Source organism: Bison bison, unplaced genomic scaffold, assembly GCF_000754665.1.
Source record: "Bison bison bison isolate TAMUID 2011002044 unplaced genomic scaffold, Bison_UMD1.0 scf7180017864340, whole genome shotgun sequence".
In the NCBI taxonomy this organism is placed as follows: Eukaryota; Metazoa; Chordata; class Mammalia; order Artiodactyla; family Bovidae; genus Bison; species Bison bison.
Window position 1 is genome coordinate 4,192,400 of NW_011494912.1, and position 27,533 is coordinate 4,219,932.

At 46.2% G+C, this 27,533-nt stretch overlaps 2 protein-coding genes across 5 annotated transcripts in view; both read right to left on the reverse strand.

The window, feature by feature from the left end:
• The window catches only part of LAT2 (linker for activation of T cells family, member 2), a 15,616-nt gene extending 14,599 nt beyond the window's left edge, over nucleotides 1-1,017 (reverse strand). For all 4 annotated transcript variants that reach the window (XM_010854284.1, XM_010854285.1, XM_010854282.1 and 1 more), the window contains exon 1: nucleotides 862-1,017. The gene's annotated coding sequence lies outside the window, so the exon portion shown is untranslated. The remainder of the gene's footprint in view (nucleotides 1-861) is intronic.
• Nucleotides 1,018-6,839: 5,822 nt separating this feature from the next.
• EIF4H (eukaryotic translation initiation factor 4H) overlaps nucleotides 6,840-27,533 on the reverse strand; it is a 21,422-nt gene continuing 728 nt past the window's right edge. The window contains exons 2-6 of the mRNA XM_010854346.1: nucleotides 15,345-15,735; nucleotides 13,146-13,210; nucleotides 12,968-13,064; nucleotides 8,845-8,982; nucleotides 6,840-8,760 (exon numbers count right to left, since the gene is read on the reverse strand). Coding sequence (XP_010852648.1) covers nucleotides 8,621-8,760; nucleotides 8,845-8,982; nucleotides 12,968-13,064; nucleotides 13,146-13,210; nucleotides 15,345-15,735 — 831 coding nt within the window. The 3' untranslated portion in view covers nucleotides 6,840-8,620. The remainder of the gene's footprint in view (nucleotides 8,761-8,844; nucleotides 8,983-12,967; nucleotides 13,065-13,145; nucleotides 13,211-15,344; nucleotides 15,736-27,533) is intronic.

The following is a 27,533-nucleotide window of genomic DNA, read 5'->3' on the forward strand; positions in this document are numbered from 1 at the left end:
CCAGCCCCCCAGCCCTCCTCTGGCTATGGATGGGAAAACTGAGGCCCGCCGGGGTAGGGATGGAGTCAAGAGGTTTCCATCCCAGCCCTGGGAAGGCTTTATCTGCTGGGCTCTACTCTGTTTCCCCAGAGAACCTTGGCCTTCAGATGAGGCTGACCAGAGGTCTCTAATGGAGGTGCTTAATGCTCAGGCGCTGGTGCAGGGCCCCGGGGAAGCTCCTGTTCTGGGCAGGGGAAGGGGAAGGCTATGGCCTCCTGTTGACAGAGCAGGGCACTGGGAGCGCCCCAGGGCCTGTAGTTTCTCGACCCCCCCAGCAGGGACCTGGTGGCCAGGCTGGGGGCTGGGTGGGGCGGCCCGGACAGCTCTTCCTCGGGGCCTGGGGCAGGACCTCGGCCTGCTCGCCCGGAGCGCCTCTCCCATCCTCCCATAGTTCCGCGGCAGGGTATTTACAGTCCCATTTTACAGATGAAGAAACCAAAGCTTCTGAGCCCCCGGGAGCCCTGTCCTGGCCCCTCAGCCGTCTCTGGAAGTGGTGGGACCACCCTGGGTGCTTCCCAGGGCTGTGCAGGCTGGGCCGGGGAAGGCGAGGGCAGGAGAGGGGCCAGAGCCCCAGAAACAACTGCCCCCGGGGTGCTGCAGGGGCTGGGGCAAGGGGCTCCTAGCCGGGGGGGGGCACCAGGACAGGGCGGGGGCTAAGGAAGGAGGTGTGGGGTGTCCTGGTTTCTTCCTGGCCCACCCAGTGGGCAACCAGATGCTCCTGCCAGGACACCAGGGCCTCTCCCATCCCCCCGGGGTGTCAGGGGGCAGCCTCAGGCCCTTGGCCTCAGGCCCAGGCTCCAGGTACCCCTGGGAAAGGCTTACCTGAAAGCGGGGGGCCTCCTCACTGCGGCCACCTCATCCTGAGTACGCACACCTGCCCGAGCCGATGCCAATGCCAGACACTGGCGGGCAGCAGGCAGGGCGACGGGCTTCCTGTCAGCCACTGAATCAGCCTTCACACATCCGCTGCTCTGCCGGACAGGCCCCGCTTGCAAAATCGGAGGCGGGGAGACACAGAGACAGAGAGAGACAGAAGACATGGAAACACAAACGCACGCAACATGCACGCTGAACACACACGCGTGAACCCGTCTCAGGGAGGAAGAGACACACAGAGAGACAGGAGAAAGGGAATGAAGAATGAAACGGGGGTGCTTGCACAGACACACACAGGCGGCCAGAGAGTAAGACACGAACACACTAAACACACACACACAGAAATACACGTCCACACTAAAATACGCACACACACACACACAGAAAACCAGAGACACACACACACACACAGAAATACACGTCCACACTAAAATACGCACACACACACACACACACACACAGAAAACCCGAGAGACACACACACACACAGAAATACACATCCACATTAAAATACACACACACACACACACACACAGAAAACCCGAGAGAGACACACACACACACACAGAAATACACGTCCACACTAAAATACGCACACACACACACACAGAGAAAACCAGAGAGACACACACACACACACACAGAAATACATGTCCACACTAAAATACACACACACACACACAGAAAACCAGAGACAGAGACACACACACACAGAGAAAGAGATACACATGCTAAAGAAAGAGAAACAGACACACCAACACACAGAGATGCATGGCAGACGCGTGCCAGGGCAGACACAATGAACAGCTAGAGGCAAAGACAGATGGATGGAGTGGACAGACACCGGCACCAGAGGAAGGGAGACCCAGGTGAAGGGCAGAAGGAAGGACATGCGTGACCGCTCCTCCAGGCCCGGGAGCCCCCTTACTCCCATTTTCCAGATGAGGCTCATAGAGGTGCAGAGCTGGCCACTCCCTCCACCTGCTGCCCCAGCATCCGGCCGTAGAGGTGAGGAGGTGCTGGACAGGTGGCCGGGTCCCCCAGCACCTCCTGTTAGTGGTCATCGAACAACTTGCCCGAGGCCACTGAACTCTTACCCACCTGCTAGGGGCCCCAAGGAAGCCCACAGGGGTCGCACCTCAAGCCCGCATCTGTCTGGCATCTCGGAGCCTGAGCTCCCCAGCTCTGGGCCCCCCTCTGCTGGGACAGGGCCAGGGGCCCAGTGGGAAGCAGAACAGAACCGCCAGGGCTGGGTGCTCACTGCTGCCACCCTGTGGGGGAGAAGGGTGGCGCGGGGACCTGGGCTACCTCGTGGGCCCTGAGCGCTGGCTGTCCTCACCGCTGCAGGTGCGGGCAGCAGGGCTAAAGCCAACCTCACCTGACTGCCAAACCTGCGCCTGAGAACCGCGGCTGCCTCCCTCGTTCCATGTGGGGGCAGCGCTACGCGTAAGTCCCTTGGCAACTCTTGCAGGAAGACCTTCGTTTTCTTGGGCAAGCTGGCTGGAGGCTGAGAGGCTAAGCTGGGTTTCAACCCAGACCCCAAAGCCTGTTGTCTTTTCACCACTCGTGGGTTCAGGGGCTCGCTGGGACCGCCCGCCCGGCCCCTCCTCACCCACTGGGACAAGTCTGTGTTGGTCCCATCCAACCCTGGGCTGTGTGCTTGTCCAGGTTTCTCCATCTGCAGAGAGGGACAGAAGGGCCGTGTCTAGTGGGAATTGAGCTGTTTCACATGCTGGCTTCTGTCAAGGGCCTTCTTATTTATGGAGGATGTGGAGTCGACTGCTGACTGCCAGCAAAGCCTCGGGGTCCGTCCACCGTGGCACCCAGGATCCTCTCTGAGCCCATTTTCCATCTATAAAAACAAGGGTCTCTCAACCCAAAGACCCTTTTTGAAATTGAGTGGGAGGAGGAGCCACTCAATCTGAATCCATTCCTGAATCCAGGAGCCTCTACTGCCCGCTTTTAGGCAATTCTGAAATTCCTCAAAGTTCCATTTTATTTATAGATCATTCAGATGTGAGTTAGAAAATAAGTTTTTAAAAACTAGACATTTCAACCCCTCTCCACCATTAGCCATTTTGTGTCCAGTTGTATAAATACTAGTGTCCCCCACTCTTTTTTCAACTCAATGGTTTCTGGTGTTTTTTTTAAGTTGTGACAAAATACAGGTCACATAAAATTTACCATTTTTACCACTTCTAAGTGGGCAACTCAGAGGCATTAATTATTCAGTTTCGTACAACCATCACCACCGTCTTGTCTTCATCACTCCAAACAGGACTGTCTGGCTTTTCCGCTCACAGCTGAGTGTCAGCTGTGTGCACAACCATCACAGAAGCAAGCTAAGTAGTAACACAGCAGTTCTAAGAACTTAAGTTCTAACGCTGACGCTGAGAATCTTCTGGGGTCATACGTCCTTTCAAGGCTGATGGGAAGTCATGGATTTTCTTCAGGTATATGCACATAGAGAAGCATATACAACATTCTAGAAGCCCCTGGAGCCTGTCTATAAAGCTGCTGCCACTTACGATTCAAACGAGAATCACTCCTGCCCCCTCACGCCCAGGCATATGTGGCATTTATCTTTGGTCATGAGCTCACTACCCAGCGGAACCAAGAATATTCCCTCATTCTTCTGCCTTCCCCACAACGAAGTGATGTTTTTGTCATCTGTGTATTTTAGCCTTCAAAGTACTTTTTAAAAATTGAAGTATAGTTGACTTACACTGTTATAACTTTCTGCTGTACAGCAAAGTGATTCAGTTATACATACACATTTCTAAAAAAAAAATCCTTTTCCATTATGGTTCATCATAGGATACTCAATTTAGTTCCCTGTGCTATACATAGTTAAAAGACTTTGTTTTCTATTCTGTATATAGGTATTTGTAAAGTGTTTTTTGTGTGTGTGTGTGTGTGTGTATAAAATTAACACAGCAGTGTGGCTGTTATTTCTCTTGGGTGGATCTCTGGGAGAGGAACTGCTGGGCTAGAATGTGGGACCATTCAATTTTCGGGCTAATGCTCATTTCAAATTAATTCCCACAGTGGCTGTACTCACTGACTCTCACTTGTAACATGTGAAGACCCACAAACTTGCCAGCAACTGGTTTGTCAGGCTTCTCCATCTTTGCTGTTTGGATGGGCGTAAAATAGTATTTTCTTTGTAGTCCTGATGCAGGTCCTTGACTGCTCATGAGGCTGAGCACTTTATTTCCTCTTCTGTGAAATGCCTGTTCACTGGTGCTTAGTTTTCCATTGAGTTCTTGTTCTCTTACCAATTTGCAGGAAATCTTCATATACTTCATGTGTTTTTAGTTTGTAACATCATCATTTATATTTTGAAATATTACTTAAAAAAATCTGAGTATATTCTGTATTTCAGGAGTGTAATGCACGTGAGAGACTTCTACCAATTCCAAGGAATCCTGGTGCTACTTACAGAACCCTTCAGTGACCTGGAAAGCATCTCTCATCTCCCTGCCTCCCTATCCCGCTTAGAAAAGATAAGTTTCCAGGCCAGTAATGATTTTATTGCCTTCTGTCCCATGGTGAACAGGTACAGGAAACATTTTCTCAAAGTTCCTGAACTGAAAACCAAAGAGCCCACCACTGCAAAGGAGCACGCTTTTGTTTGTATATTTAATATTTTACAGTTAGAGTGTGGTTACAGATGTGGGAAGAGATTAGTTATAGGTTATAATTAAATAAAGTCTTTCATTATTCTGGCTCATTCTCATGACAAAAAACTGCAAAAGGAAAACTCTTAGATACTAGATGTGTTTTTAACCCTGTTAGCCTCAAATAAAAAGCAACACAAACATCTCAATGGTGTTAAAGATTGGCCAAGAAAATGCAAAAGACAGAGCAAAGCTCTTCACCAATAAGGGCAGAAGTGGCCAGGCCCAGGGGCCCAGAGTAGCCTGCTGTCCGCCCAGCCTCCCCTCAGGGGAACCTTTTAGGGTGATTCACTGCCCTACAGGCTGAGCAAACTGGGGAGGGTGGGGAGAACCAGGAGAGCCATCGGTGACATCAGAAAGGTCGGGACGTGATCTGTCGGGCTCGCTCCCTGACGTCCCTACAAAAGCGCTGGTGAGGAGTCCCTCTTTGCTGACAGCACCGGCAGCTGAGCCGGAAACAGCTCGCTGACTCCATCCTCCAGGGGGCTGAGCAGCCCCGCTGACAGCATGGGGCCATCAGGTCCTAGTGAGGCTGCCATTCCGAACACTGAACCCCGTCGTGGCGCAAGTGACCCTGCACAACCTCAACAGCCATTTGGAATTTGAGGTCTGAAGGGAAGCCAAAGTGTACTCGAAGTGCAACTTGTGAAGAGATTAATTACAGTAGGGTTGTTTTAAAAAAAACAAAAAAGCAAGCACACAGTATCTAGAGGTTGCATTGCACCGTCTCCTGACATAGCAAAGAAACACTGTTTCTAGCGGGTCTCGAGCCAGAGTGGCTTTACAAAACTCAAGTGAATCAGTTCTTCTAGACTTAATCTCTACCAAGAAATTTCCTTCTCGGAAAGAACCAGGCTAATCCTTAGTAATCACAAATTGAGAGGGAACGCTAGGTACAACTTCGCAACCCCGTCCTTCTACATACAGCCCTCCTGACCACTGCCCTCTTTCTGCTCCCAGCTCACCGGGACCTCCCTGAAGGAACATTAGAGACAGGATGGGAAACTCAGGCTTCTGGAAGCCTGCTGTGGAAACTTGTCCTCTCCTGGGACCTGGAGAAACAATCCGGCCTCTTGACAAAATGGACTCCGAGTTAAGAACATTCTTAGAAACTTGAACCCCTTATTAAAAGGGCCTCACTTGGCGCTCTACTAAAATCAGTTTCTCTGAAGCCAGTTCAAGAATAGCAGAGAGAAACCATATGTCAACGATCCGTCTGAACTGACCTGTGGAACATTCACATAGTTAGTACAAATATTTGCGAAACTGACCCTATTTATTCAGGTGCTTATTTGGGGGAAAGACATACCTTCGATGCAGGTACTAAAATGATTTTCAAAAAAAAATAAAATGATTTTCGTGGTCTCTAAAAATGGTGCTTGTGAAGAAGCGACCACTGTAGTTACAGTCGCATCTGGGGGAGGCAGAGTCAGCTGCAGTCTCATTTCAATCACAAGAAACCTCTGAACGGCTGGCAGACCTAGAGGACCCTTCTGAGGTCCACGGGTCTGCAGACGGAATCCGTGGGAAGGCTTCTCATCATCAGACTTGGTTTTCAAGCCCCTGCCCACCAGTTCCAGGAAACCCCTCCAGGAGACCAAGTCCCACTTGCTTAACTCTGAGCAGAGGGTTTTCAGCCTCAGGGACGCTCCCGCTCCCCTCTGAATGAAAACACCAGCTGACGTCAAGTCCTCTTGCTGGGGAGCCGCTGAAGTCAACAGTCGCTCAGGCACTTGCTGGAACACACCCACCCTCCCCGCTCATTTCTCCAGATTAAGTTGCAGTTAGGCTCCGACCTCAAGGTAAGCCGATTCGCCACCTTCCCCAGCAGTCGGGCCTCTCCCCAACGCCACCTGCAGCCCGCACCTTGCCCACTGGGTCAGAGGAACCACCAAACTACACACATGCTGGGCGCCTCCTCGACATACAATCTGCTTGCCGAGCAGCAACACCCAGCACCAGCATGAGGGCCACGCCCAGGATTACCCAGCCAAAACCTATGGCTACACCATCTAAGATTTGTTAGGAAAATTATTTTTATGGGGGAAAAAAGAGAAAAATTGGCATCCCATTTCTAATCATTACAAGCTTCTAAAATAAGCTCACAAATCTTGTAACTTCTGAAAGCAAGAGGCTTTGCCCACTGAATAGGACATCCTACTAAATTTGGACATGACTTTTCAAATATAAAATTGTTAATTTTATGAGCAGCTAAAAAACAACTCAAAAAAATAAAGACAAGCATTAAATATTACGTAAGGTTTTCTTTTATTTAAAAGATCATTCACAAAATACCATATCCATAGATTTACTTTCTGTCATATAGCTGAATGTGTTAAGTGTTTGGAATTCCATTCTTACATTTAAAAGTCAACTGGATTGCCCAGAAGTTTAGATGAATTTGTTTTGTTCTTAATCTTTTCCACATTGGAGATGTAAGTAGGTCATCTGAAAGCATCAGGTTTGATTACAACCACATAATGCATGTCTTTCTTTAGGTAAGTATTGGTGTTACACAAATGGTTCTTATCTCAGAAGCAAAGATGACAGGTGGAAGGAACGACAGGAGGCAGAGTTCTGTGAATTGCTGAGACCTGGGGACAGGGAGAAGCCGAGGGCGGCAGCTAACGAGGAGCTGTCTCCTAAGCGCGCCGCCCAGGCCCGGCTGCCCCGGCCCTCCAGTCTTGCTGGTGAGGGTCTCTCTTTTCCGGGGCTCTAGCCGAGCCCGGACTGCTCCCAGTGGGATGAACTGGGACTCAGGTGCTGAAAAATGTGTTCACACATAGGTGTCTGAGCTCAAAAGCTGCTGCCTAGCTGCCCGGCCCTGGGTGAGAGCTGAACACTCTATGTGGGAGTGACGTCCTGAAGCTGAGACCTGGTGACCTTGGGCCACCTCCCTGTTACCTGACAGATCTGCATAGTCAAATTCTCAATTCATCAAGTGAGAGAGTAAAGTGCCAGATCCTAGGCCCATTTTCATTCCAAAATTAAGGGGCGGTGGGAAGCACAGGCTCTCACTGTGACCTAACACTGGGGGACAGCGAAGCCCAGAGAGGGAGGCCGGACACACCGTGGGGGCCCAAGAGGAAGCCGTGTCCGCACGGGGTGAGCCCAGCACAGCACCGCCCTCTGCGGCCCCCAAAGCACCGCTGTGCCTGGCGGAGCAAGCTAGACATCCAGCCACAGAGGGGCCTCTGACACAGCTGGTTCCCGAGGGAGACCAGCGTGGACACGATGCTAGAAGAGTGATAAGCACAGGTGAGCACAGCAGGGCACTCAGTCTGCCTCCTGCATGCACTCCCCACCGACAGTTCACACCATTCTCTCGGGTTCTGCTGTGTGAAACGTGAGCCTCTTCTGCGTGAACAGCCCATCTGGGAAGCGGGTAGTGGAGTCAGGACTACCTATAAATAGTTATAGGAAGGAATCTGCAGAGATCAACAGATACTTTATCCTTGTTTTGAAAGCAAGGTGTCCCAAAGGCTGTCTGTTGATCACAGCTGACTAAAAACAAGGGGCTATCCAACGTGGGACTTGCTTTCTTCCTTGGAAGCCACAGCAATACAGAACTCGACATGCAGGTCAGAAGAGAAGCACTGAGAAAAGGCAAAGGAAAAGGCCGGTGTGGCAGAAGTAAAAGGCAAAAGCAATGGAGAGAAATGAAGCAGCACTTCAACCCAGAGAACTCCCGCACGGCGGCCGCCTCTGCCCCTCTAGAGAAACTTGTGTGCTGGAAGGAGACAAGGAGCAAGAAGGGAAAAGGACAGAAGGAAAAGGGGAAAGGAGTGGCGGGGGGAAAAAAAGCACAAAACGGGCACTAGGTAGATACAGCAAAGCCAAGAATGTACTAAAAACCACTTGTTAACTGCTGACATGCACTCACAAGCTCTGTGTTTCCGTTGTAAGAAAGGAGGACAAAGGTCAGGCGCAGGAATGGTAACTGCAGGACTGCCGGTCCGGGGGGCCAACCAGGCTGTGGTCTCGCTCTAACGCCCCCCATACCCCATTCCCTCCCCACCGCAAGCTCATTCTTGCTCCTTGTGAACGACTTCCTCTCTGGGCCTGGCTCCCCCGAAGATGGCAGAGTTGGGGTTGGCTACTTGATTGAGGGGCGTTGCGACTGTTCGAGGTTTAAGCTGGAGCCGTGGTCTCTGTGCTCGTTCCTCTGCGGGGAGGAAACACAGCGCGGTTTATCGAGGCGTCATGAGAAGGCGCCCTCCTGCCACCCGTTTACACACCACCGTCGTACCTTCTGTGGGTTCTCTGAAATCCATATTGGACCCTCGAAGGGGAGGGCCATCTCTGAAGCGACTTCCCATCGGGGGGCCTGTTCGCCGGTCACCTGGGCGACTCCCTCCCCGGCCTCCTAAGAAGTCATCCCTGAAACCTGTGGAAGGAAGAGAACCACAAAGGATTTTTTATACTCCCGCCTCAAAGCTGATTATACAGCTGTGTGAACTGTTTGCGCTCCATTTAAAATTCTTTAGTGTGTCCAGCATCAGAAATTTTTCCGAGATCAAGTGCACTTAAAACGGGTTCAAATGTTAATCTGCTGGGCAATTTCAACACTGACACTTTTTGAATCATAGAAGATTAAAAAGAAAAAGAATTTTAGGAGAGAAAAATGAAAGGAGCTGTTTAAATTCTTAAGTTTGCAGGGAAAGCCAGTAAGACTATATCCTAATAAGGCTTAAAACAAAACTCCTCAAAGCACATTTTATTGTTTTTGATTATCATCTATAGTTGTTAAGAAAAAAAAAGATAAACCTGAAATTTAGAAGTAATTTAGAATGCAAAATCACACACACACACACACACAGCTAGATGTGAAGACAAAATAAAAACACCAAGTCACCTCTGGGTGACCACTCCCCTTTTTCCAGTTTCTGCTGCCATTCAGGTGTGGATCATTCTAAAAGCAAAGCACCCGTGTGTAAACAAAGCTGTCATCAGGCCCACTCCCTTCCCAAAGAGGGAGTCAGAGAGCAGGAACCACACATCCAACCCACACCTCTTACAGCTGCAAAGGGCTCCCCACCCCCAATCCTTTGTGCATCCGCTAAAATAAGTAAATCGCATCTTATTTAAAATTAGAGTAAGCTGCAATTGTCATCAGTGTGAAAACCATTTTCTCAATGGACTTTTAAGAACCTTAAGCCTTACTTTGTTTTGTATTTAACTGAAAGTCATTGGGGAGGGGGACGAATTGTTTTAAGATAACCTTTTAACAGTACCACCTTTAGCTTTCAATAAAAATTTAAGACATAATTAAACAAATGCGCTTGCCCTCTCTGTTTAAGCTCCTGAAGGTGACTACTTTTATTCACTCCAAGGATGGTGTCACTGCTCAAAGCTTTGTAGGAACTTATCCTTGAGGAAGGATCCTGAGCTTGAGGAAGTCGGTCCCCCTTATTCACAGATTTCATGTTTGCAAATCTGTCTACTCACTAAAACTGATCTGTAATCCCGAAATCAATACCTGGGGCCTTCTGCTGTCATTCTGACACACACGGGGCAGGGACAGGCCTGCCACCTGACACGTGTACTCCAATCAAGTTACCAACAAGCCTCGGCTCACACAAACGAGCGCCCTCTTCACAGCCCAGTTAGCGCTGCGCTTTCTGCTCTTCTGCGCTCTTTGTGAGTGAACATCGCAGTGACGTGCTCCTAGTGCTCCGAAGACCAAGAAGGCTGGGCGCGCCTGGTCAGAGAAGCCTTTCTCAGGCAGCACCTGTGAGTTTACCATTAACCGGTCAACTGCATATATATTAAACAGGGTGATGTATCGACTGGTTGACAAAAACATGACCAAAGGCTCACAGGCCTGAGCCTCACCATGGCAAGTATTTCCCCAGGAACAATGGCTCAGGATCCGCTACCTGGGTGTTTGCAACAACCCAACACTGTGAATACAGACAACCAACTACCGTGAACGGTAAGGTAGCAAGGAATCTGTAAGTTGATGAAGTTATCTGAAACTCAGTTCAGAGACTACTTGTTTGAACAATTCCATTTTGAACAAAACAAGTAATGAAAAACAATTGTAAAAAGACTTAGACCAGCAGGAGCACTGCTCTGGGGGAAAACCTAATCTGGACACATATAATCAAGTCTAAGGTTCTTTGTGAAATCACTTTTAACAACCAGAGCATTCACCATTCATTAACCAACTTAATCAGTACTCAAACAATTAACCTGACATTTCCCCCAAACTAAACTGTCAAGTGTACCTTTCCTCACTAAGTATGACAGTAAATTCCCCTTAAATGAGATTAATTTTTGCTTCGGAGTTTAGCATAAAACAAATAGGCGCACAGCCATACAGACAAGGCACATAAACACAACTGCTATCGCTACCCCGTCCAGCACCATGAGACAAAGCACAGCAGGGGAGAGAAAACAAGCCAGTGTACGTTGGCGTTAACGACCAACTCCACCTCGCTTCAAGATCTCTTCTTACATAAGCATGGTCTGACATTAACAGCCATCTTTCCATCAAGTCTGATGACAGATCTCTAGGAGGCACACTACCCATGAGAAACTTCTGAGCTTTCTTTACAAAGTTGAGTTTAACATACTGTCTATTTCTGGTTGACAGGGACCTTAATTGCTTTCTTCTATTTTTTGTATTGCTTGAGTTTTTTTTTTCTTTTTAACAAGAGCATGTGTCAAAAACAGACATCATTAAAGAGTCAGAGAGGTCTACCTATAGAGATAACCTGCACAGGCTGTACGCCACCGCCTGGGCACTGCTGGTTCTAGATACAGTACAGTCTACACCGGCTGGTCTCAAGGTACTTTCTCTGGCTACATTCACTGTATGTTTTGCTTCAGAGTTACAAAAACCCAAGCTAAGTGAACAGTAGAAAGGTGTTGGTTCCTCTGGTAACCTTCAGAGCTGGGAACTCGCTGTGCCATTTCTTCAGTACCAGGGAATGCAGAACTGGCAGATGGGGGCCACCACTCACTGAGTCACTAACTACCCCTGAGGTGGCTCTGAGATGACTTTGCTGCACTTTTCAATCAGAAACGAGCTTACACATAAAACTACAGGTCTACTGGGTTATGCTGTACTTCTGTGAATAAGCTCGTTTCTGACTGGCTATAGGATCTGGGGTAATTAAATCATTCAAGAGATATAAGTAGCCATCTGTTTAGCTAAAGCAGTACTGGAAATAAATTCTTTAAGAAATTGACTCCCAAGACCAGTTCTTCCCACACCTGGCAGTCACCTTCTATCGAGTTTTGCTCTGAGGGGGATGATAGGGTTGCAGGGAGGCACTAATGCTCTCCTCTAACAAGGTGGCCAGTACAGAGGATCTCCAGTTTACAGGAAAGAAAACAGACCTGTGTTTCATTTTCTACCTTATGGTTACAATGGACATTTTGACCAAATATTAACTACTTTCATCATTAAAAAAAAAAAGAGAGAGAGAGAGATGAGAAATGTTTAGAACATCAACTCTTCAAAGCCTGGCATGCAAACTGACCTCACGGATTGACACAAGGAGGTGCCCACAAGTCTGCTTCGCTGAGTTAAGAAAAGCAATCATCAAGTGGACTATGTCCACCTTTAAGAAACAAAGAGGTCAACAGGACTACTTCTCACCATCTAGGAGGGAGCCACCAGGAACCATTAGTATGAGGCTTTCTGTAAGCTTCTAGAACCTCCACACTACTTCTAGAAATAACACTACTCTATTCGTGCCGTACGCACTAGACCCCATCAAGGGGAAAGACTCAGTGTAAGATACAGGCATGTGTAAGAGCAAAGAAATGGTAACAAAACAAGGTGGATCAGTTCAACTTGGGCTCCAGTAGAGTCGTTGAAGTCCTACCCCAAAACAGAGGCTCTAATAGAGACTTGATGCGTGCCTGGGTACCTTTCAGGAAAGTTTCTTTTGTGAGAGGATCGAAGGCAGCAGTCCGGCCAGGCGGGCTACTCACAAGAACCATACAACGGCAGCAAGGCCACCAAAAAGGGTAAGTGGTGACACTTTAAATACTGACACCGGAAATCCCATCTACCACGAGACTCTCAAGAGCCGCCCATTCCTGAGAATACACAAAAAAGGTAACGTTGAGGTTGATCATTACCTTGCTGCACAAACATGGGGCAATTCATTGGAAGACGTATAGCTCATGTGATGGGAACCTCACTGAAATTTTAGAGAAGTTTTTTGCTGCCAAAAGGAAGAAAAAAACCCAGGCTTGCAGAAGCATCATCCATTCTTTATAAGATTTTACACGTTTTCAAAAGCTCATAAATACCTAATCAGACCCACGAGATAAGAGGTCTACTATAACCTACAAGACTTGTAATCAGTGGGCATACAGCAACTTTTATGTTCAGTTGTATAAGAACCAATCACCTCTGTCATCTGGTCCACCTTTCCTGAAGCCAAAGCCGCCTTTATCTTGTTTTCTGCCTTCTGCAATGTCCACACGGAGTGACCGGTCACCCAAGAGCTAATAAGGGGAAAATATGGTAAGTACTGGCAAGACAAAATCCAGCGACTATCACCACAGAGAAGACCCGAATATACTTACTGCACCATCGTATGTTAAGGCTTCCTTAAGGGAATCCACTTCATCAAATTCTACATAGCAGAATCCTGTAAGAGAAAACAAACCCTGACTTCCTCCAGGACTCTAGGTTAAAGACACGGCGGGACCCTGTCTGTACCCTTCCCTACATCACAACTACCACTTCTGTTTCACCTAGACGGCCTCAGACGTGCACAACCTGAAAGAGCATGTTTTACTTTCTAATAAATAGAATTTGCCTGGAAGTCCTTCCTCTTAATTATATTCTATCAGAAAGTGCTAACCAAACTGGCAATGAAATAGTAGCTATTTTTATAAAGCTTTACCTTCTAACCATAATATTAAAACCTTGCCTGGATCATTGAAGAGCTGTTAGTTTTGACCTCTGAATGACTTCTAACTTCTGAACACATCTAACGGGGCTTGAAAACACAGATTTCAAACTGGATACTAAACACGCTTTGAAGGAATACTACATTGAAGGTGCCTATTACTTACCGCTCAGGTAGTTGGTATAAAATCTGTTTTACAAAGCTGAAAAATACACCCTCAGCAACAAGCACATGCTCTTCAGGAGGCTAATTAAAGACAGCTAGTCTGGGTGCTTTATTGACAACCCGAGTCCTTGATGCTAGATTCTGACACGGGCCTGTAAACAGGACACTCCTGGCAGAGGAAACCACACACCCTTCTCTCCCCGCTTAAACCTCTGAATAAGCCTTTCCTTCTACTTGCCACACTCTGGTCCATGCCCTTTCCCTGCCCCCTGGGTTAAATCTGGGTTAAGAGCCCTCTCCCCACTGCCCCCTGTGCTCACACTGCACCCTGTATTACCACCCTCCCCTCCCCCTCCTGTATGATCACAAGTCACCCTCAAACCCCACTAGGACGGCAAGCGCGACAGCCTGCGTCCTAACTTCTCCTGTTCACCATCTGCTCACACAAAGAATGGCTGGAGAGCCCCCCGTCCCCAGCTCGGCCTGCACCTCCGTATCCATGCCTCTCCCACGTGGATTCAATGTTCAGAGGAACCGAGAAAACCACTTCCAAACTCAAACAGGCAACAGCCGCCTGGTCCCTCTAGAGCTCACACTTGCCTCACACTAGAGCTGCCAAAGATGCCCTTGTATGAGACAAACTCTTAAAACCTGCTGCTGCTGGCTCGGCCCTGAGGCTGGCTTCACCCCCACATTTGTATTCCCCTCAGATAAAATGTTCCCAAATAGGCTCAATGCTAACCAAGTAGCAGGAAGAAAACCTAGTGGGAATCATTTTTTATGGTCATGTCCACAGCAAATGAGAAACTGCATTCTAAATGCCTCGGTAATGACCATTCACCCACGTATTTGTACCTTATATTTGAATTCTTAATGCTTCCTCGCAGTGTGACTTACTTCCACAAGCTTAACGGGTACACGGGTTTTCATTATTTGATCACTTACAATGAAAAGGGTCTAGGTTCTTAGGTGAGAAAGCTTTCAGAACGACAAAAATACAGAAGCACTCTGCCAAGCACACCGCTGCTTCGGGCACAGCCCCCACCCCGCCACAGCCTCTCTGCGCTCTTCATGGGTGCATTTCTGGGTCAATAAAGCAAACCAAATGCCCTTGGACCCTGCATCAAGCACTTAAATGCAGGCACACCTCCCTTCATTCAGCTAGACGCCAATGCCATTTGATTCCCCATTCTTAGTCCTTCTCTGCTCAAGAGCCCTAAAGAGACTAATCCACAGACACTAACTTGATCTGAAATCTGACCCCATCACTTCCTCAAACACATGTGCTGAAGTCACAAATGTAGAGTGACAAGTACCAGGTTACTCTTTGGACTTCATAATAAACCAGATCACAGGAAAACCAGCCCCAGGTGCACGAGTCAGCCAAAGTGATGCACACCTGAGAAGCCCCGGGTTGCATCTCTTCATTTCGTTCCTGGGAACGCCTTCTCTGGCAGAGACAGAACCGCTACACAGGCTAGGCACGCTCCAGATTTACTCCGGCATGTGTCACAGTTTCTACAAACTAGATTATAAATACCTCCCCTCCCTGCCACGTAGAACTGAAGACCTATGAGTTAAAGGGCTATGTTTATTTCAACTACCTGGACCAGGCAAATGTTCCAAACACCTTCATAATTAGAGCCCTCTGCGTTAGACCCTCTCCCCCCCTTACAATAACCCAGTAAAAACCCCCTGAACTCACCTTTAAATTTGTCTGTGTCTTTGTCTCTGACTAGCCGTACACTCCTTATGCTGAGATCCTTAAAGATGGCGTCTATGTCGCCCTGAACTGTGTTAAAAGGCAGATTACCTACATATGCTGTGTAGGGGGGCTCTGTGGGCAGCTCCTTCTGGCTGCGGGAACCATGGCCACCAGCACTGCCACGGGACCTGGGAGGGAGAAAAAGACAGGATTCAAGTTTGCCCGAGCATTCCTGCCCCAGAGGCCAAGGAAAATGCCTCTCACTCAGCACACCACCATGTACATTGTCCTGAAATGACAAAGAATTCCAAAATTCATTTATGGAAAATATGCCTATTTTTGGATGACAAAAATGTCCAGAAATACACAATCTGTGTAAACATAGATTTCCCTAGAGGATCAAATCCAAACAGAACATCCTACAGAAAAGGGGTTCTCCTATTCCCTAAATAAGAACGGAAGAATAGAACCTAAGCCAATGCCCTCCCTCACACCCAGTAATACTAACACATACAGAAATGAACTGTCCAACTTACTGTCCTGAAGCTGAAGTTTAACTCATTCACAATACAACTGTCTCTTGCTATTGTCTGATGATGGATAATATGCTCTCATACAGATTTTTGTGTAGCAAGTACTATGTACATACATACTCTCCACTCTGCCACGCACTACCTCACTGGGTCCTCAAATATATGTGCATATGACTAATTCACTTAAGCCTCAATGCAATTTCCTCAGCTGAGACAAGAAGCGTTTACTTGTCCATGGTGGCTCGGTCAGTAAAGAATCCGCCTGCAATGCGGGAGACCTGGGTTTGATCCCTGGGTTGGGACGATCTCCTGGAGAAGGGGATGGCAACCCACTCCAGTATTCTTGCCTGGAAAATCCCATGGACAGATGAGCCTGGCAGGCTACAGTCCATGGGGTTGCAAAGAAGTTGGACACGACTGAGCGACTTTCCCTTTCACAGAGCTTACAAGTGGCAGGACCTTGACTCCATCCCATCATTGCTAATGTGAGAGGTAGTGGTTTAAATCCCAGCTCTACCAATACTCACCTGGAGGAGTTACTCAATTTTTCTAAGCTTTATTTGGAAAACTGTCAATACGATGAAAGACAGGGAATTCCTGAGAAACCACACACGTGCTCGCTGCACACGCTGCTTATGCACCGTGCGCGTGTGCAGAGTACATGACACCACCAGGCCACCCGCAGCGGAGAGCTACAATGCTTTACAGGCAATTTAAAAGTAAACGGGGCCATTGCACATTTGCAAAAGCCCACGGAATGGAACGCACACCGTCAGGAGGGAACCCTATTGCCAACTGCGGACACTGGGTGATGAGCCGTCAGTGCAGGCTCGCTGACTGGAGCAGCTGCGCTGCTGCAACGCAGACGTCCACAGTGGGGGCGGGCAGGGGGCAGGGGAACGTGGGACTTTCTCACCAATTCTGCTCTGAACCTACACTGGTCTGCTAAAATTAATGGAAGGCAGGGGAGCTCTTCTTTACATTAATAATGATGTCAGCTAAAAAATGCAGGAGGAATCATGTAATTAGAAAACCACACCAACACAGTACTAACTGACTCAGGCAAGGCTCAGTTGCCACTGTAAACAGGTAACTGAACTTAGTATCTCCAGTAACGGGGCAAACTTAAACGACATGCCCTCTGTAAATGGGCACAGACTCCTCAAATGCATAAAAGTAATGAAAGACTTCTTTAAGGCAGGGAGACTAACGCAATGACAACCAGTGCTACGTATGATCTTTGGATCCTAGAACAAACAGCCGGAAAAGAAAAAGCAGGTGGAGAAATGTGAAACTGGCGTGTGTAAGTATTACTGTCAGCATTAAATCTCTTAGGAGTGATAACTGGTACTACAGTTAGCAGGATGCCTCTGTTCTCAGGAAGACACACTACTTAGGAATGAAGAGTCAGGACAGCCACTTATTTTCAGGGAGTCTGGCACAAATGTCGTGTGTGCACATGAATGCATAAAGACAAAACAGCTGTGAAACTTGCGACTCTACTACGGTCCACTGTCTCATGTTCTTTCAACTTTACTGGAGACCTGAAAGATTTCAAAATAAAAGGTGTAGAGGAAAAAAATTTAAAAGAGGGAGGTGCTACTTTTAAGAGACACTTAAAGCAAATGAGTCTCCTCACATGAGTCAAAGGTTTGCCCAAAGTCAACCTTCTCTTTCTTCTGCAGGGTATAATATTAATACCAAGTCTTGGAAAGTAACTTTAAAATTCACACAGTGCTAGAAATATCATGAAAGAAATTCCACAACTTGCCTGACATGAATTCCAGATACCTCAAATGTTTAATAAATACCTTTAAGACAACACTTGAATAAGAGAAAAATAGACTTACAAGTGAATGTGGCTTATTTTGCATTTCAATAACCATAAAACCTAAAATATTTTCAGGAAGATACTCCTTGGGACTGGGTACTGAATGTATAAAAAGAGTACAAACACTCGGAAAATTGTCAAAACAGAGAACCAACTGTAACTTAAAACATTTAAAGTAACACCTGGTGGAAAACAGCCCCTTGCCCTCAAGTAGCTTATGTCTGAAGAGCACAAATAAAACAAAAATAACTGTAAATGCATACGAACATGCTTGTGTATATACTTACACAGATACATAAAAAGGCAAAGGGCTAAAATGATCTTAAAAAAAAAAATCAACGAGAAGGTGAGGATGAAAGAATGGTAACTTTGGCAGGGTACCTTTAATGAACCAAGAACACGGGAGGGAGAAAGACTTGCTAAAAGGGCATGTGGGAACTTCTGTGGGGTGCTGGACAGAGGACGGAAGAGACAGGGTGAACCGGCCTCTGACTGAGTGCAGAAAGCCACCTGAGCCTTGATAAGGATCGCGTCTAGCAAGAACGCAGGATGATCAGAAGCCAGCTCTGGCTTTGGGAAGATGAAGACTGAAGAACAGGCAAGCAGTACTTTAAGAGCAGGAGCTGTGGAAAGAGCAAACTCAGAACTCAGACCCTTGAACTCTCTCGTTTCACCCCAGCCTCAGGCAACTGCCAGTGGTTTAACACTGTAGATTTTTTCAAGAAATTACAGAGGCAGTCCTAAATACTGTCCTACCTGATGCCCTCGGCTCTACAGGACTTGAGTGGTTTTTAGCTTCTCACTGAGTTGTTCACTGAAGACACTACAGCGCAACGGGACTGGAGCCGGACAGATTTCAGTGTATTCACTCTACCAAGAGCCTACAGTGTGCCAGCAACTTGAGACAAACCCGAGCAAACGCATGCAAGTAATAAAACGATACACGTGTCATCAACCAATCAAATAAAGAGTCACATGTCAGAAAGCCTTTGAGCTAGAATTCTTAGGAGAGACTTTTAAGTTTAGAGGGAACTATTACTCCAAATAAGCTATGTTACACAAAAGCACTTTCTAAAACAGGTTAAAACACAGAAGACTCATCTGGCACCTTAGCCTGGTGAAGGACCTTTTCTAAACCACCCCTGTACCTCCGTTTTTGTATCTGTTATTTTACAAATATTCAAATTTTTATATTATAGAGGAGCTTGAGACTGACCATAAAAATACTTCACAAGACTGACTGCTTTATAAAAGTTTAATAACAATTCTGAAGTGTTATGGGTAGATTAAACACCCTGCGGGATACGCTGCTCACGCAGAAGCAGCCTGACTAGCAGCTGTGGACAAAAAACAGGCAACAGACGAGGCGAAGCTGCAATTCAGAGACAGACTGAGCTGAAGGTCTGTGCTGCGCTCCCAGGCCCCATCACCAGCCCCCATCGAGCAAGGGTCCTGCCCATTCATGCCTGCTGCCGACAGGGACAGCCTATTGATTTTACATATATATATATATATGAAAGTTTTAAAGTAATAATTACACCCTCAGTCACTTCAGAAAGCCAACTTTCAACTCCATGTGTGACCAAAATCCTATAGTGATCACATTTCTTCACTCAAGTCAACAAAGTATCTGAATGTCTATTAAATACAGAGCACCATATTAAGGGCACAAACCTAAGACTCAGTTCCTAAGTCACAAAGTTCCTTAGGCACAAACCTAAACCTAAGTTCCTACTAGCAAGGAGCTGATAATTCAGCTAAGGAGGTCCAGGTATCTACAAAGAAGAAGTCACATCCCACGTAAAAGATGACGGAAAATTCAGGAGACAGTAATGAGCACCATCTCTGCAGCGTGGAGCAAAAGCCACTTTAACTCTATTTTCCAGACAGCAGACGAAACACTGAACTCAAAATGATAATGTGAATAAGCAAAGACAAAGAGGAGTGAGAGGAGACTGGAGGAAGGGTGACTGTAAGAAAAGAGAAGAGAAGAGATAAATGGGACGGGGATTACAAGCAGTAAGTGGATGAAACAAAACTAAGCGCTCAAGATTTGCTTCCAAAGTATGTAAGATAATCAATAATGAAGGACACATGCTGTTATTTCTGGGAAAGACTTCTAAGTGAATCAGAAACTAAGCAGGACCTCCCTGGTGGGGCCAGGATAGGAACCCGCGTGTCAATCGACGCAGGGGACACGGTCCGATCCCTGGTCCGGCCAGATTCCACATGCTGTGGAGCAACTAAGCCCGTGCGCCGCAACTACCGAGTCCACATGCCCCCGAGCCCGCGCTCCGCAGCGAGAGAAGCCACTGCAACAAGCTCACCCACTGCAACTGCAGAGCAGCCCCACTCGCCACAACTAGACAAAGCCTAGGTGCAGCGGTGAAGACCCAGCACAACCAAAAACGAACAAAAACCACTATGCAGAATGTAGGTCTCGTTGCTGCCATTTAGGACCAGTGACAAGGTGCCCTGGCCTGGGTGTTAGCCTCTGGGCCACCTGGAGCATCGGGCCTCCTCTGCCTCCAGTGCTTCCAGGGCTCATCAACAGCTTTGGTTGTTCACGTGCCGCCCACAAACACTAGCATATATCACGTGCCATGAGGCACTCTTCCTAGATCTTATATAAACCTCAGTAAGACTGCCTTTCTGAGAATAAAATGCAAGGAAGCAACAAAGACAAAATCCTCTGACCGTGCAAAGAAGGTCAAAATGTGTAATTTACTTCGTTTCGAGACAATAAGCAAAAAAGGTAAGGCTGTCAAAAGCCAGCCCCTCATTTCATTAACATCTTACCAGCCCCCTTACCTATTAACATCTTACATTAGTAAGACACACTGATTACAATCACTGAACCAACATCAACACATTTACTAAGTAAAGCTAAGTTTATTCAGGTTTTCTTAGCTCTCACCTACTGTCTGTCATTTTCACGTCCCAGGATCCCATCCAAGATGTCACATGACATTTCAATTTTAGCTTAGGTTTTAAAAAACAAGCCCATGGACCAACTGAAGACACTGCACTCCCAAGCAGACCTTTCTCTAAGTGTATGGATTTCCCAAAGCCTTTAGTTAGCACCCCAAATTAAATCCCTTTATCCTGACAACTATCATTACTACAGGATGTGCATGAAAGCCTCTCCAAGTTTCTGGTGAACACTGGGGGTGGTGTGGGGGGCAGTGTCTGGGGTGAGTTCTTCAACGAGCCCTATTTCAAGGGGCTCTCTCTGCTGTGAATGGGAGCTTCCTAATTCAGTCACATCTGAAAGATACAAAAAGCAGTGCAGGGAACTGCAACCTTCTGAGGCGGGAACTCTTGTTCACTGCTTTATCGCCAAAACTCCAACAGTATCTGCTACTTATCAGGGTAGAAGGAATGAAGCCACAAGCCTGCCAACTACTTTAGGATTGCAAGTAACCTCTTTCACCAAGATAGGTACTCATTTAGATTTTCAGATGGCCCCTAAAAGAACATTAAACCATCCTTTATTTGGTTCTGGCTCTGTCTCTCCAGAGGAAAACCTTTCTTCCACTTAAGAGTTCCGTGGGCTAACCAGCTGTAGTAGTCCTGTTGAGTCAAAGAGTGCAGAGACCTCCACAGATCATGCTGTTGGCCATCACGTAAATCAAGACAGGGCACCACACCGCACCATTACTCATGCACTTGCAGTATTTAAAAAAAGAAAACGGTTCATCAAATACCATTTGTCTAGAGTCCATATATATGCATTAATATATTTGTTTTCCTCTTTCTGACTTCACTGTGTGTAACAGGTTCTAGGTTCATCCACTTCACTAGAACGGACTCAAATGTGTTCTTTTTTTAATGGCTGAATACTATTCCATTGTATGTATGTACCACAACCTACTTGCAGGGAAGGAATAGAGACGCAGATATAGAGAACGGAACTTGTGGACATAGACACAGGGGAGGGAGAGTGTGGGACGAATAGGGAAGCATCAACATACGCACACTATCAGGTGTAGGACAGAGAGCTGGTGAGAGGCTGTGTGCGGCACGGGGACCCCAGGCTGGCGCTGTGCCGGTGGAGGGAGGGGCTGGGGGAGGGGAGAGGGAGGAGGGGTACGTTTAAATGTGCTGATTTGCACTGCTGTATGGCAGAACCAACACAGCATTGTAAAAGTTTTTTTTTAATATTTAAATTAAAAAATAGGGGAAAAAAGGGGAGGGAGGAATTCCCTGGCAGTCCAGTGGTCAGGACTCCATGCGCTAACTTCCAAGGGCCTGGGTTCAAACCCTGGTCGAGTAACTAAGTTAAGATCCCACGAGTGGTTCAGACAAAAAATAAAAAGCCATCTTTAGCAAAGAATGTTTGTTGATAAAGTGGTCAAAATGATTAACTTTATTAAATACTGACCCATTTTTAAAATATCCTGTTACCAAATGGGAATGAAGCACTCTGCTGCTTACAGAAGTACGTGGTTAGCTTGAGGAAAAACACTCCTGTGAGTAAGTTACAAGCTGAATCAGCTATTCATTTCATGGAACAACACTTTTACTTGAAAGAACTAACCAACTGTGGTCCAGACTCGGGTGTCAGGCACTTTCATGTAAATGAAGCGAGTCTTGTCCCTTTCAGGAAACCAACAATACTATCTGCTGCCAATGACAAAATGCAGGCTTTCAAGCAAAACCCAGAATTTTAGAAAACTTGAATCTATCAACATACGCTTGACAGTCTCCCAATTCCTGAAATTTCTCTGATGAAACTGACGGTGACACTGATGAACCCGATTTTTGACACTTATAGTGAAATGTCAGCTTTTGGAAGCTCTGGAAGCTCTGCATAACTCAGTGAACTGGTATTTTCCAAAGGACCAATACATCGCGTTACCACAAAAATGCACAGGTAAAAGACACACTCAAAACATAAGACAAATCTATATGGATTTTAATGTAAGAGATGTTGACTGTTACAGTTAACCTTTATGGAAATTACCACCTGGCAAGCTTTGGTAGTTAAAAATTAAGAGTACCTACAATTATCTAAAAAGTCCATTAAAACAATCCTCCCACTTCCAACTGTTTATCTGTTTAAGGCTGGATTTTCTCCCTTCATGAATGTCAAGCCACCTACCTTAAGAGTGAATACAGAAACAGCTATGAGAAACCAGTTGTCTTCTACTAAGCTAGGTATTCAAAAGGTCCCAGAGAATTCCTTGGTGGTCCATTGGTTATGACTCTGCACCTTCACTGCCGAGGGCCCAGGGTCAACTCCTGGTCAGGGAACTACCATCCCACAGGCTGTGGGGCTTGGCCAAAAAAAATTAGGGGGTTCCCTCCAAAAATGCAACTGATTTCAATTATAGAAGAATAGCATGTGGAGCAGGGGGATCACCAGCTCCATCTACCCTGTGCTGGAGCACAGTGGAGGCGCCATGTTTTCAACAGAGTATCAATATACTTGAACACATCCTGAGGGTCCTTTCAAGAACATTAAAAAAAACTATGGTATGCTTGGCAAACTTAAAAAATTCAAGGATATTCAATGATTCACAAACACAACTTAGACATCACAGCTATGAAGTGCCATCAAAATCAGCTGGTCACTTGCGCCCTGAGTGTGCAAGTCTTACCACCTGTACAAACGACGGAAAGGCAAAGAGGCAGCAGGGTCTCCTGCCCAACACTCTCCTGTTTCCAGGCGAAGCTGGATCTGATCCAGGACTGACTCCCGATGCCCTGACCCTCTCAGCCAAACATTCTGCTTTGTACGTTCCAAGTTTCTGGGAAGATGTCTTGATTCTGTGTGAAGTCTTTCTAGAACACCAAGGGTAATTTCAAACAGAAATATAAATTTTAAAAGTATTTAAGAATTTTTTTAAAGAAATCTCAGAAGCATTTTAATAGTCCAACATGAACTGTTACAAACCAATAATGTACAAGAACAAATTACTTAACACTAATTTATGATACTTATATATGCTTATTATAAATGTTTTATGCCTATAAAATGAATAGCATTCCCTTAATTGGCTTTAGAAATATACCCAGGAAAACAATAACTCATTCCAGCTAACTCTCAATAGAAACTTCCCCATTCTTACTAACTCCAAAGGAAATATTTTAAGAAGTAAAAAATTATAAATCAACAGCTACCGATTATTAAGCATTTATGTTCCAGATACCATGCTGCAGTTTAACATCTCATTTAATATTCCAACAGCTCTACAGAGGAGTTTCTATCTTATATGTGGGGAAAATGAGGCTTAGAGAGGTTAAGGAACTTGTCTAGACCACACAGCTAATACACAGCTGAGAGAACACTTGAGCTCTTGTCTGACTCATTCTAATGCCATGGCTTCTGCCCGAACATCTCTGACATTTCAAAGACCTCTTGGTAAAACCAAGTATTTGAAGAGAACAATGACTTGGGATCAAGCACCGGGAGACTAAGGAGGGGAGAGCAGGATGACAATAAACCTAAACAATTTGCCATTTGATAGGTTTTCACAATATGCCTTTCAACACCTTTACAGATCCTGTCAGTGAAACTAGTCAGTCAGCTTTCATACACTTTCTTCTACATTATAAGACTTAAAATAAACGTAGACATTTAGACACAGATGCCAAGCTTAAGTCCTATAAGACTCAAAGATCAGAATTCTAACCTCCCCCCACTAGAACTTAATAAAGAATATTTAACTTTGTAGTTTAATTCATCTTTAGCAGGTACCATTCCAGCAATATCAATTCTTGCTAATTCTAAGTTCCAATCTAATTCTCAGGATTGATGCTCCTTTTAGGTTCAGCACTCAAAAGACCTTTTGTAGTTAGAAATGTAAAATTAGTGTCAATGGCACTTTATTGCCAAAGGCAAATGAAAAATCAGATCCTCAGAAAGATAAGTTAGCAAAGTGCAACACAAAAATACACTCAAGATCTGGTACAATCAACTGATAATTTGGAATTCTGTTTTGACTCGATTTCTGAGCGACAGTGCCGTCCCTGGTTCTCCCCTCTGCTCCTGGGAACAGGCCTTCAGAGGCTGGGGAAATAAAGCAGTTGTTCAACACTGCTTCCTGACAACCGTACTGGTTATTACACACAACTACAAAATACACTTACAGGGAATGTATAATAATTATTAAAACCCAAGTTTTTAGATTTTGACAAACCTGCCATCCCTTTCACCTGTGACCCAAGTTGATTACAGAGTTAAGACATCTTACCTAAGGTGTTTTAGATGAGAGAAGTGAGTGAAAGTTGCTCAGTTGCGTCCAACTCTTTGTGACTCCACAGACTGTACAGTCCATGGAATTCTCTAGGCCAGAATACTGGAGTGGGTAGCCTTTTCCTTCTCCAGGGGATCTTCCCAACTCAGGGATCAAACCCAGGTCTCCTGCATCGCAGGCGGATTCTTTACCAGCTGAGCCATTAAAGGAAGCCCAAGAATCCTGGAGTGGGTAGCCTATCTCTTCTCCAGCGGATCTTTCCAACCAAGGAATTGAACCAGGGTCTCCTGCATTGCAAGCGGATTCTTTACCAACAGAGCTATGAGGGAAGCCCAGACTAGGGACAAGGTGCTTTACAAAAGCGCCAAACACAGACCTCCCTGGCAGTCCAGTGGTTAAGACTGCGCTCCCACTGCAGGCAGCGTGGGCTGATACCTGCTAGGGGAGCTACAAAGATTCACAACACAGGGTGAAGCCAAAAAAAAAAAGGTGGAGCATTAAAAAAAAAAAAGAAACAAGCACGAAACAACACAGGACCGTTCCACAGGTGGTGATCACCCATAATGGTGAAGCATCGCATCTGACATAAACAGCACTGAGACGTGTACTGTGCACGCATGCTCAGTCGTGTCTCTTTGCAACCCCAAGGACTGTAGCCCGTCAGGCTCCTCTGTCCATGGAATTTTCCAGACAAGAATATTGGAGTGGGTTGCCACTTTCTTCACCAGAGGATCTTCTGAACCTAGGGGTGGAACCTGTGGCTCCTGCGTTGGCAGGCGGATTCTTTACCGCTGAGCCACTCAGGAAGCCCTGAGACAAGTACTGATGTGAACATAACTCGATCACTGAAGATGATCATCTGATCCTATCATTTTGTTAAATGTCAAAGATCCCAATAACTGATAACTTCAGACCTGATGAAGTTAACATTAACCATCTGGAACAAGAAAGTTTTGGCACAGATCACACCACTAGATGTCTGGTCCTCCGTGAAGTTTTTGGACCCACTCCGGACACTGCCTAAAATAACACACAAATTCACCAACAGGTTTTTTAAAACTACTTTTTAGCTACCTGAGCAATATCTCCTATGTATTTTATATAAAGATGAAGTCAAGTGGAAAATTCCAAGGTCATTTGTAGAAGATGCTTAATAGCAAAAGGATTTTTTGTTAAAAAGCTTAGGAAATGTATGGGGCCAACTGCTACTCTCTCATATCAGTTTCTGGAGTACATCTGGGCAAATGGCTAACACTGTCTTTTGTCTTTTCTGATATTCTGATAAAAAGCATCTTAAACGAGAATTTTACTTTTGATCAACTTGTTATTCAAGGCAGCCCAACTGTCAAAACTTGATACACACAGCAAGACTAACACCTCAAGTCACCAGAACATCTGGTACATTTGTCAAAAGCCAAGAATTAAAAAAAAAAAATCCCCAGGTTTTGTATCCTACAACTAACACTGTAGTCTCAAACCAACTAAAATTCCCTGGATCTGTCTTAATCTTAAGAGTTTTCCTGGGTTCTTCCAAATGTTTTTTGAAACTAGGAGAAAAAAAAATACTGGTCATTAAATTTCAAGATGACTTAACTACAAATTTGATGTGTAGAAACCTACCCCAAAGGCAGTAATTGTACATGTAATCCAACATCTATTTCTTTTTTATTAGCAAATAAAGTATTCTTTGAAATAACAGGTGGCTCCACCTCCCCCAACTTCCATGTTCTACAGTCATGAATGGTACTTGGTGCACTCACGCACCCAAACAAGCTTTTATTTGAGCCATTCCAAAACCGAGGTATTAAAAGGTCCTTCTTCACCAAACAAAGATACTTTTGGGATTGAAACTCAGGAGACTGGACACCTCAGTAGGTACTATTGTGGTGTTTTCCTGGGAAAGTAATCCTTTCTGCAAATCACACAAAGGCAAAGTGTGCCCTTGAGAAACAGAAAGATGTTCATAGCCCATCTCCTAAATTCTGTACGAGGTTACTCGTGCAGAAAAAAAAAGAAAAAATGCAGAGCAGGTCCCTGGAATTAAGCATTATAAGCTTTTAATTCACTAGACAAGGATTTTTCTTTTAAACAAGGTGCACATATAGTTTGTGTATGACCAGAATCAGAAGGAAGCTAAATGCGATTCCTTCTCCAGGTCGTAAAATATATCTGCCAGTAAGCACGTAGCACTTGTTAGTAAGGCACTCTGATCTAAGGAAGGATAAAAGGAAAATGCTACGGTGTGTTTGTTTTGGTTGGTCTTCTTGGGCTCCAGCTGCCAAATCCCAGCCTCACCCGAAAACGGAAGAGAATCACCTCTCTCTCGGCCTTCCGACCCGACACAGACCGCTGGTCTCATGGCCAAACACACTTGCAGCGCAGGCTGACAACAGGAAGGGGCGGCCGGGACCAGGGCTGGGGCCGGGCAGGTAGCGGGCCCGCACCCCCGCTCTGCAGCAGAGCCCCGCGCTGGCCCTGCCGTCCTGGGGGATGGGGCTGGAAGCGGGAGCCCGTCGTCCCGGGCCCTCAGCGCCGCGGCAGCCCGGCCCTGAGGCCGAGGAAGAGGAAAGACACGTCGCGGGCGGCGGGGGAGACACAAGGAGGGGTCTGGCCCGCGCGCAAG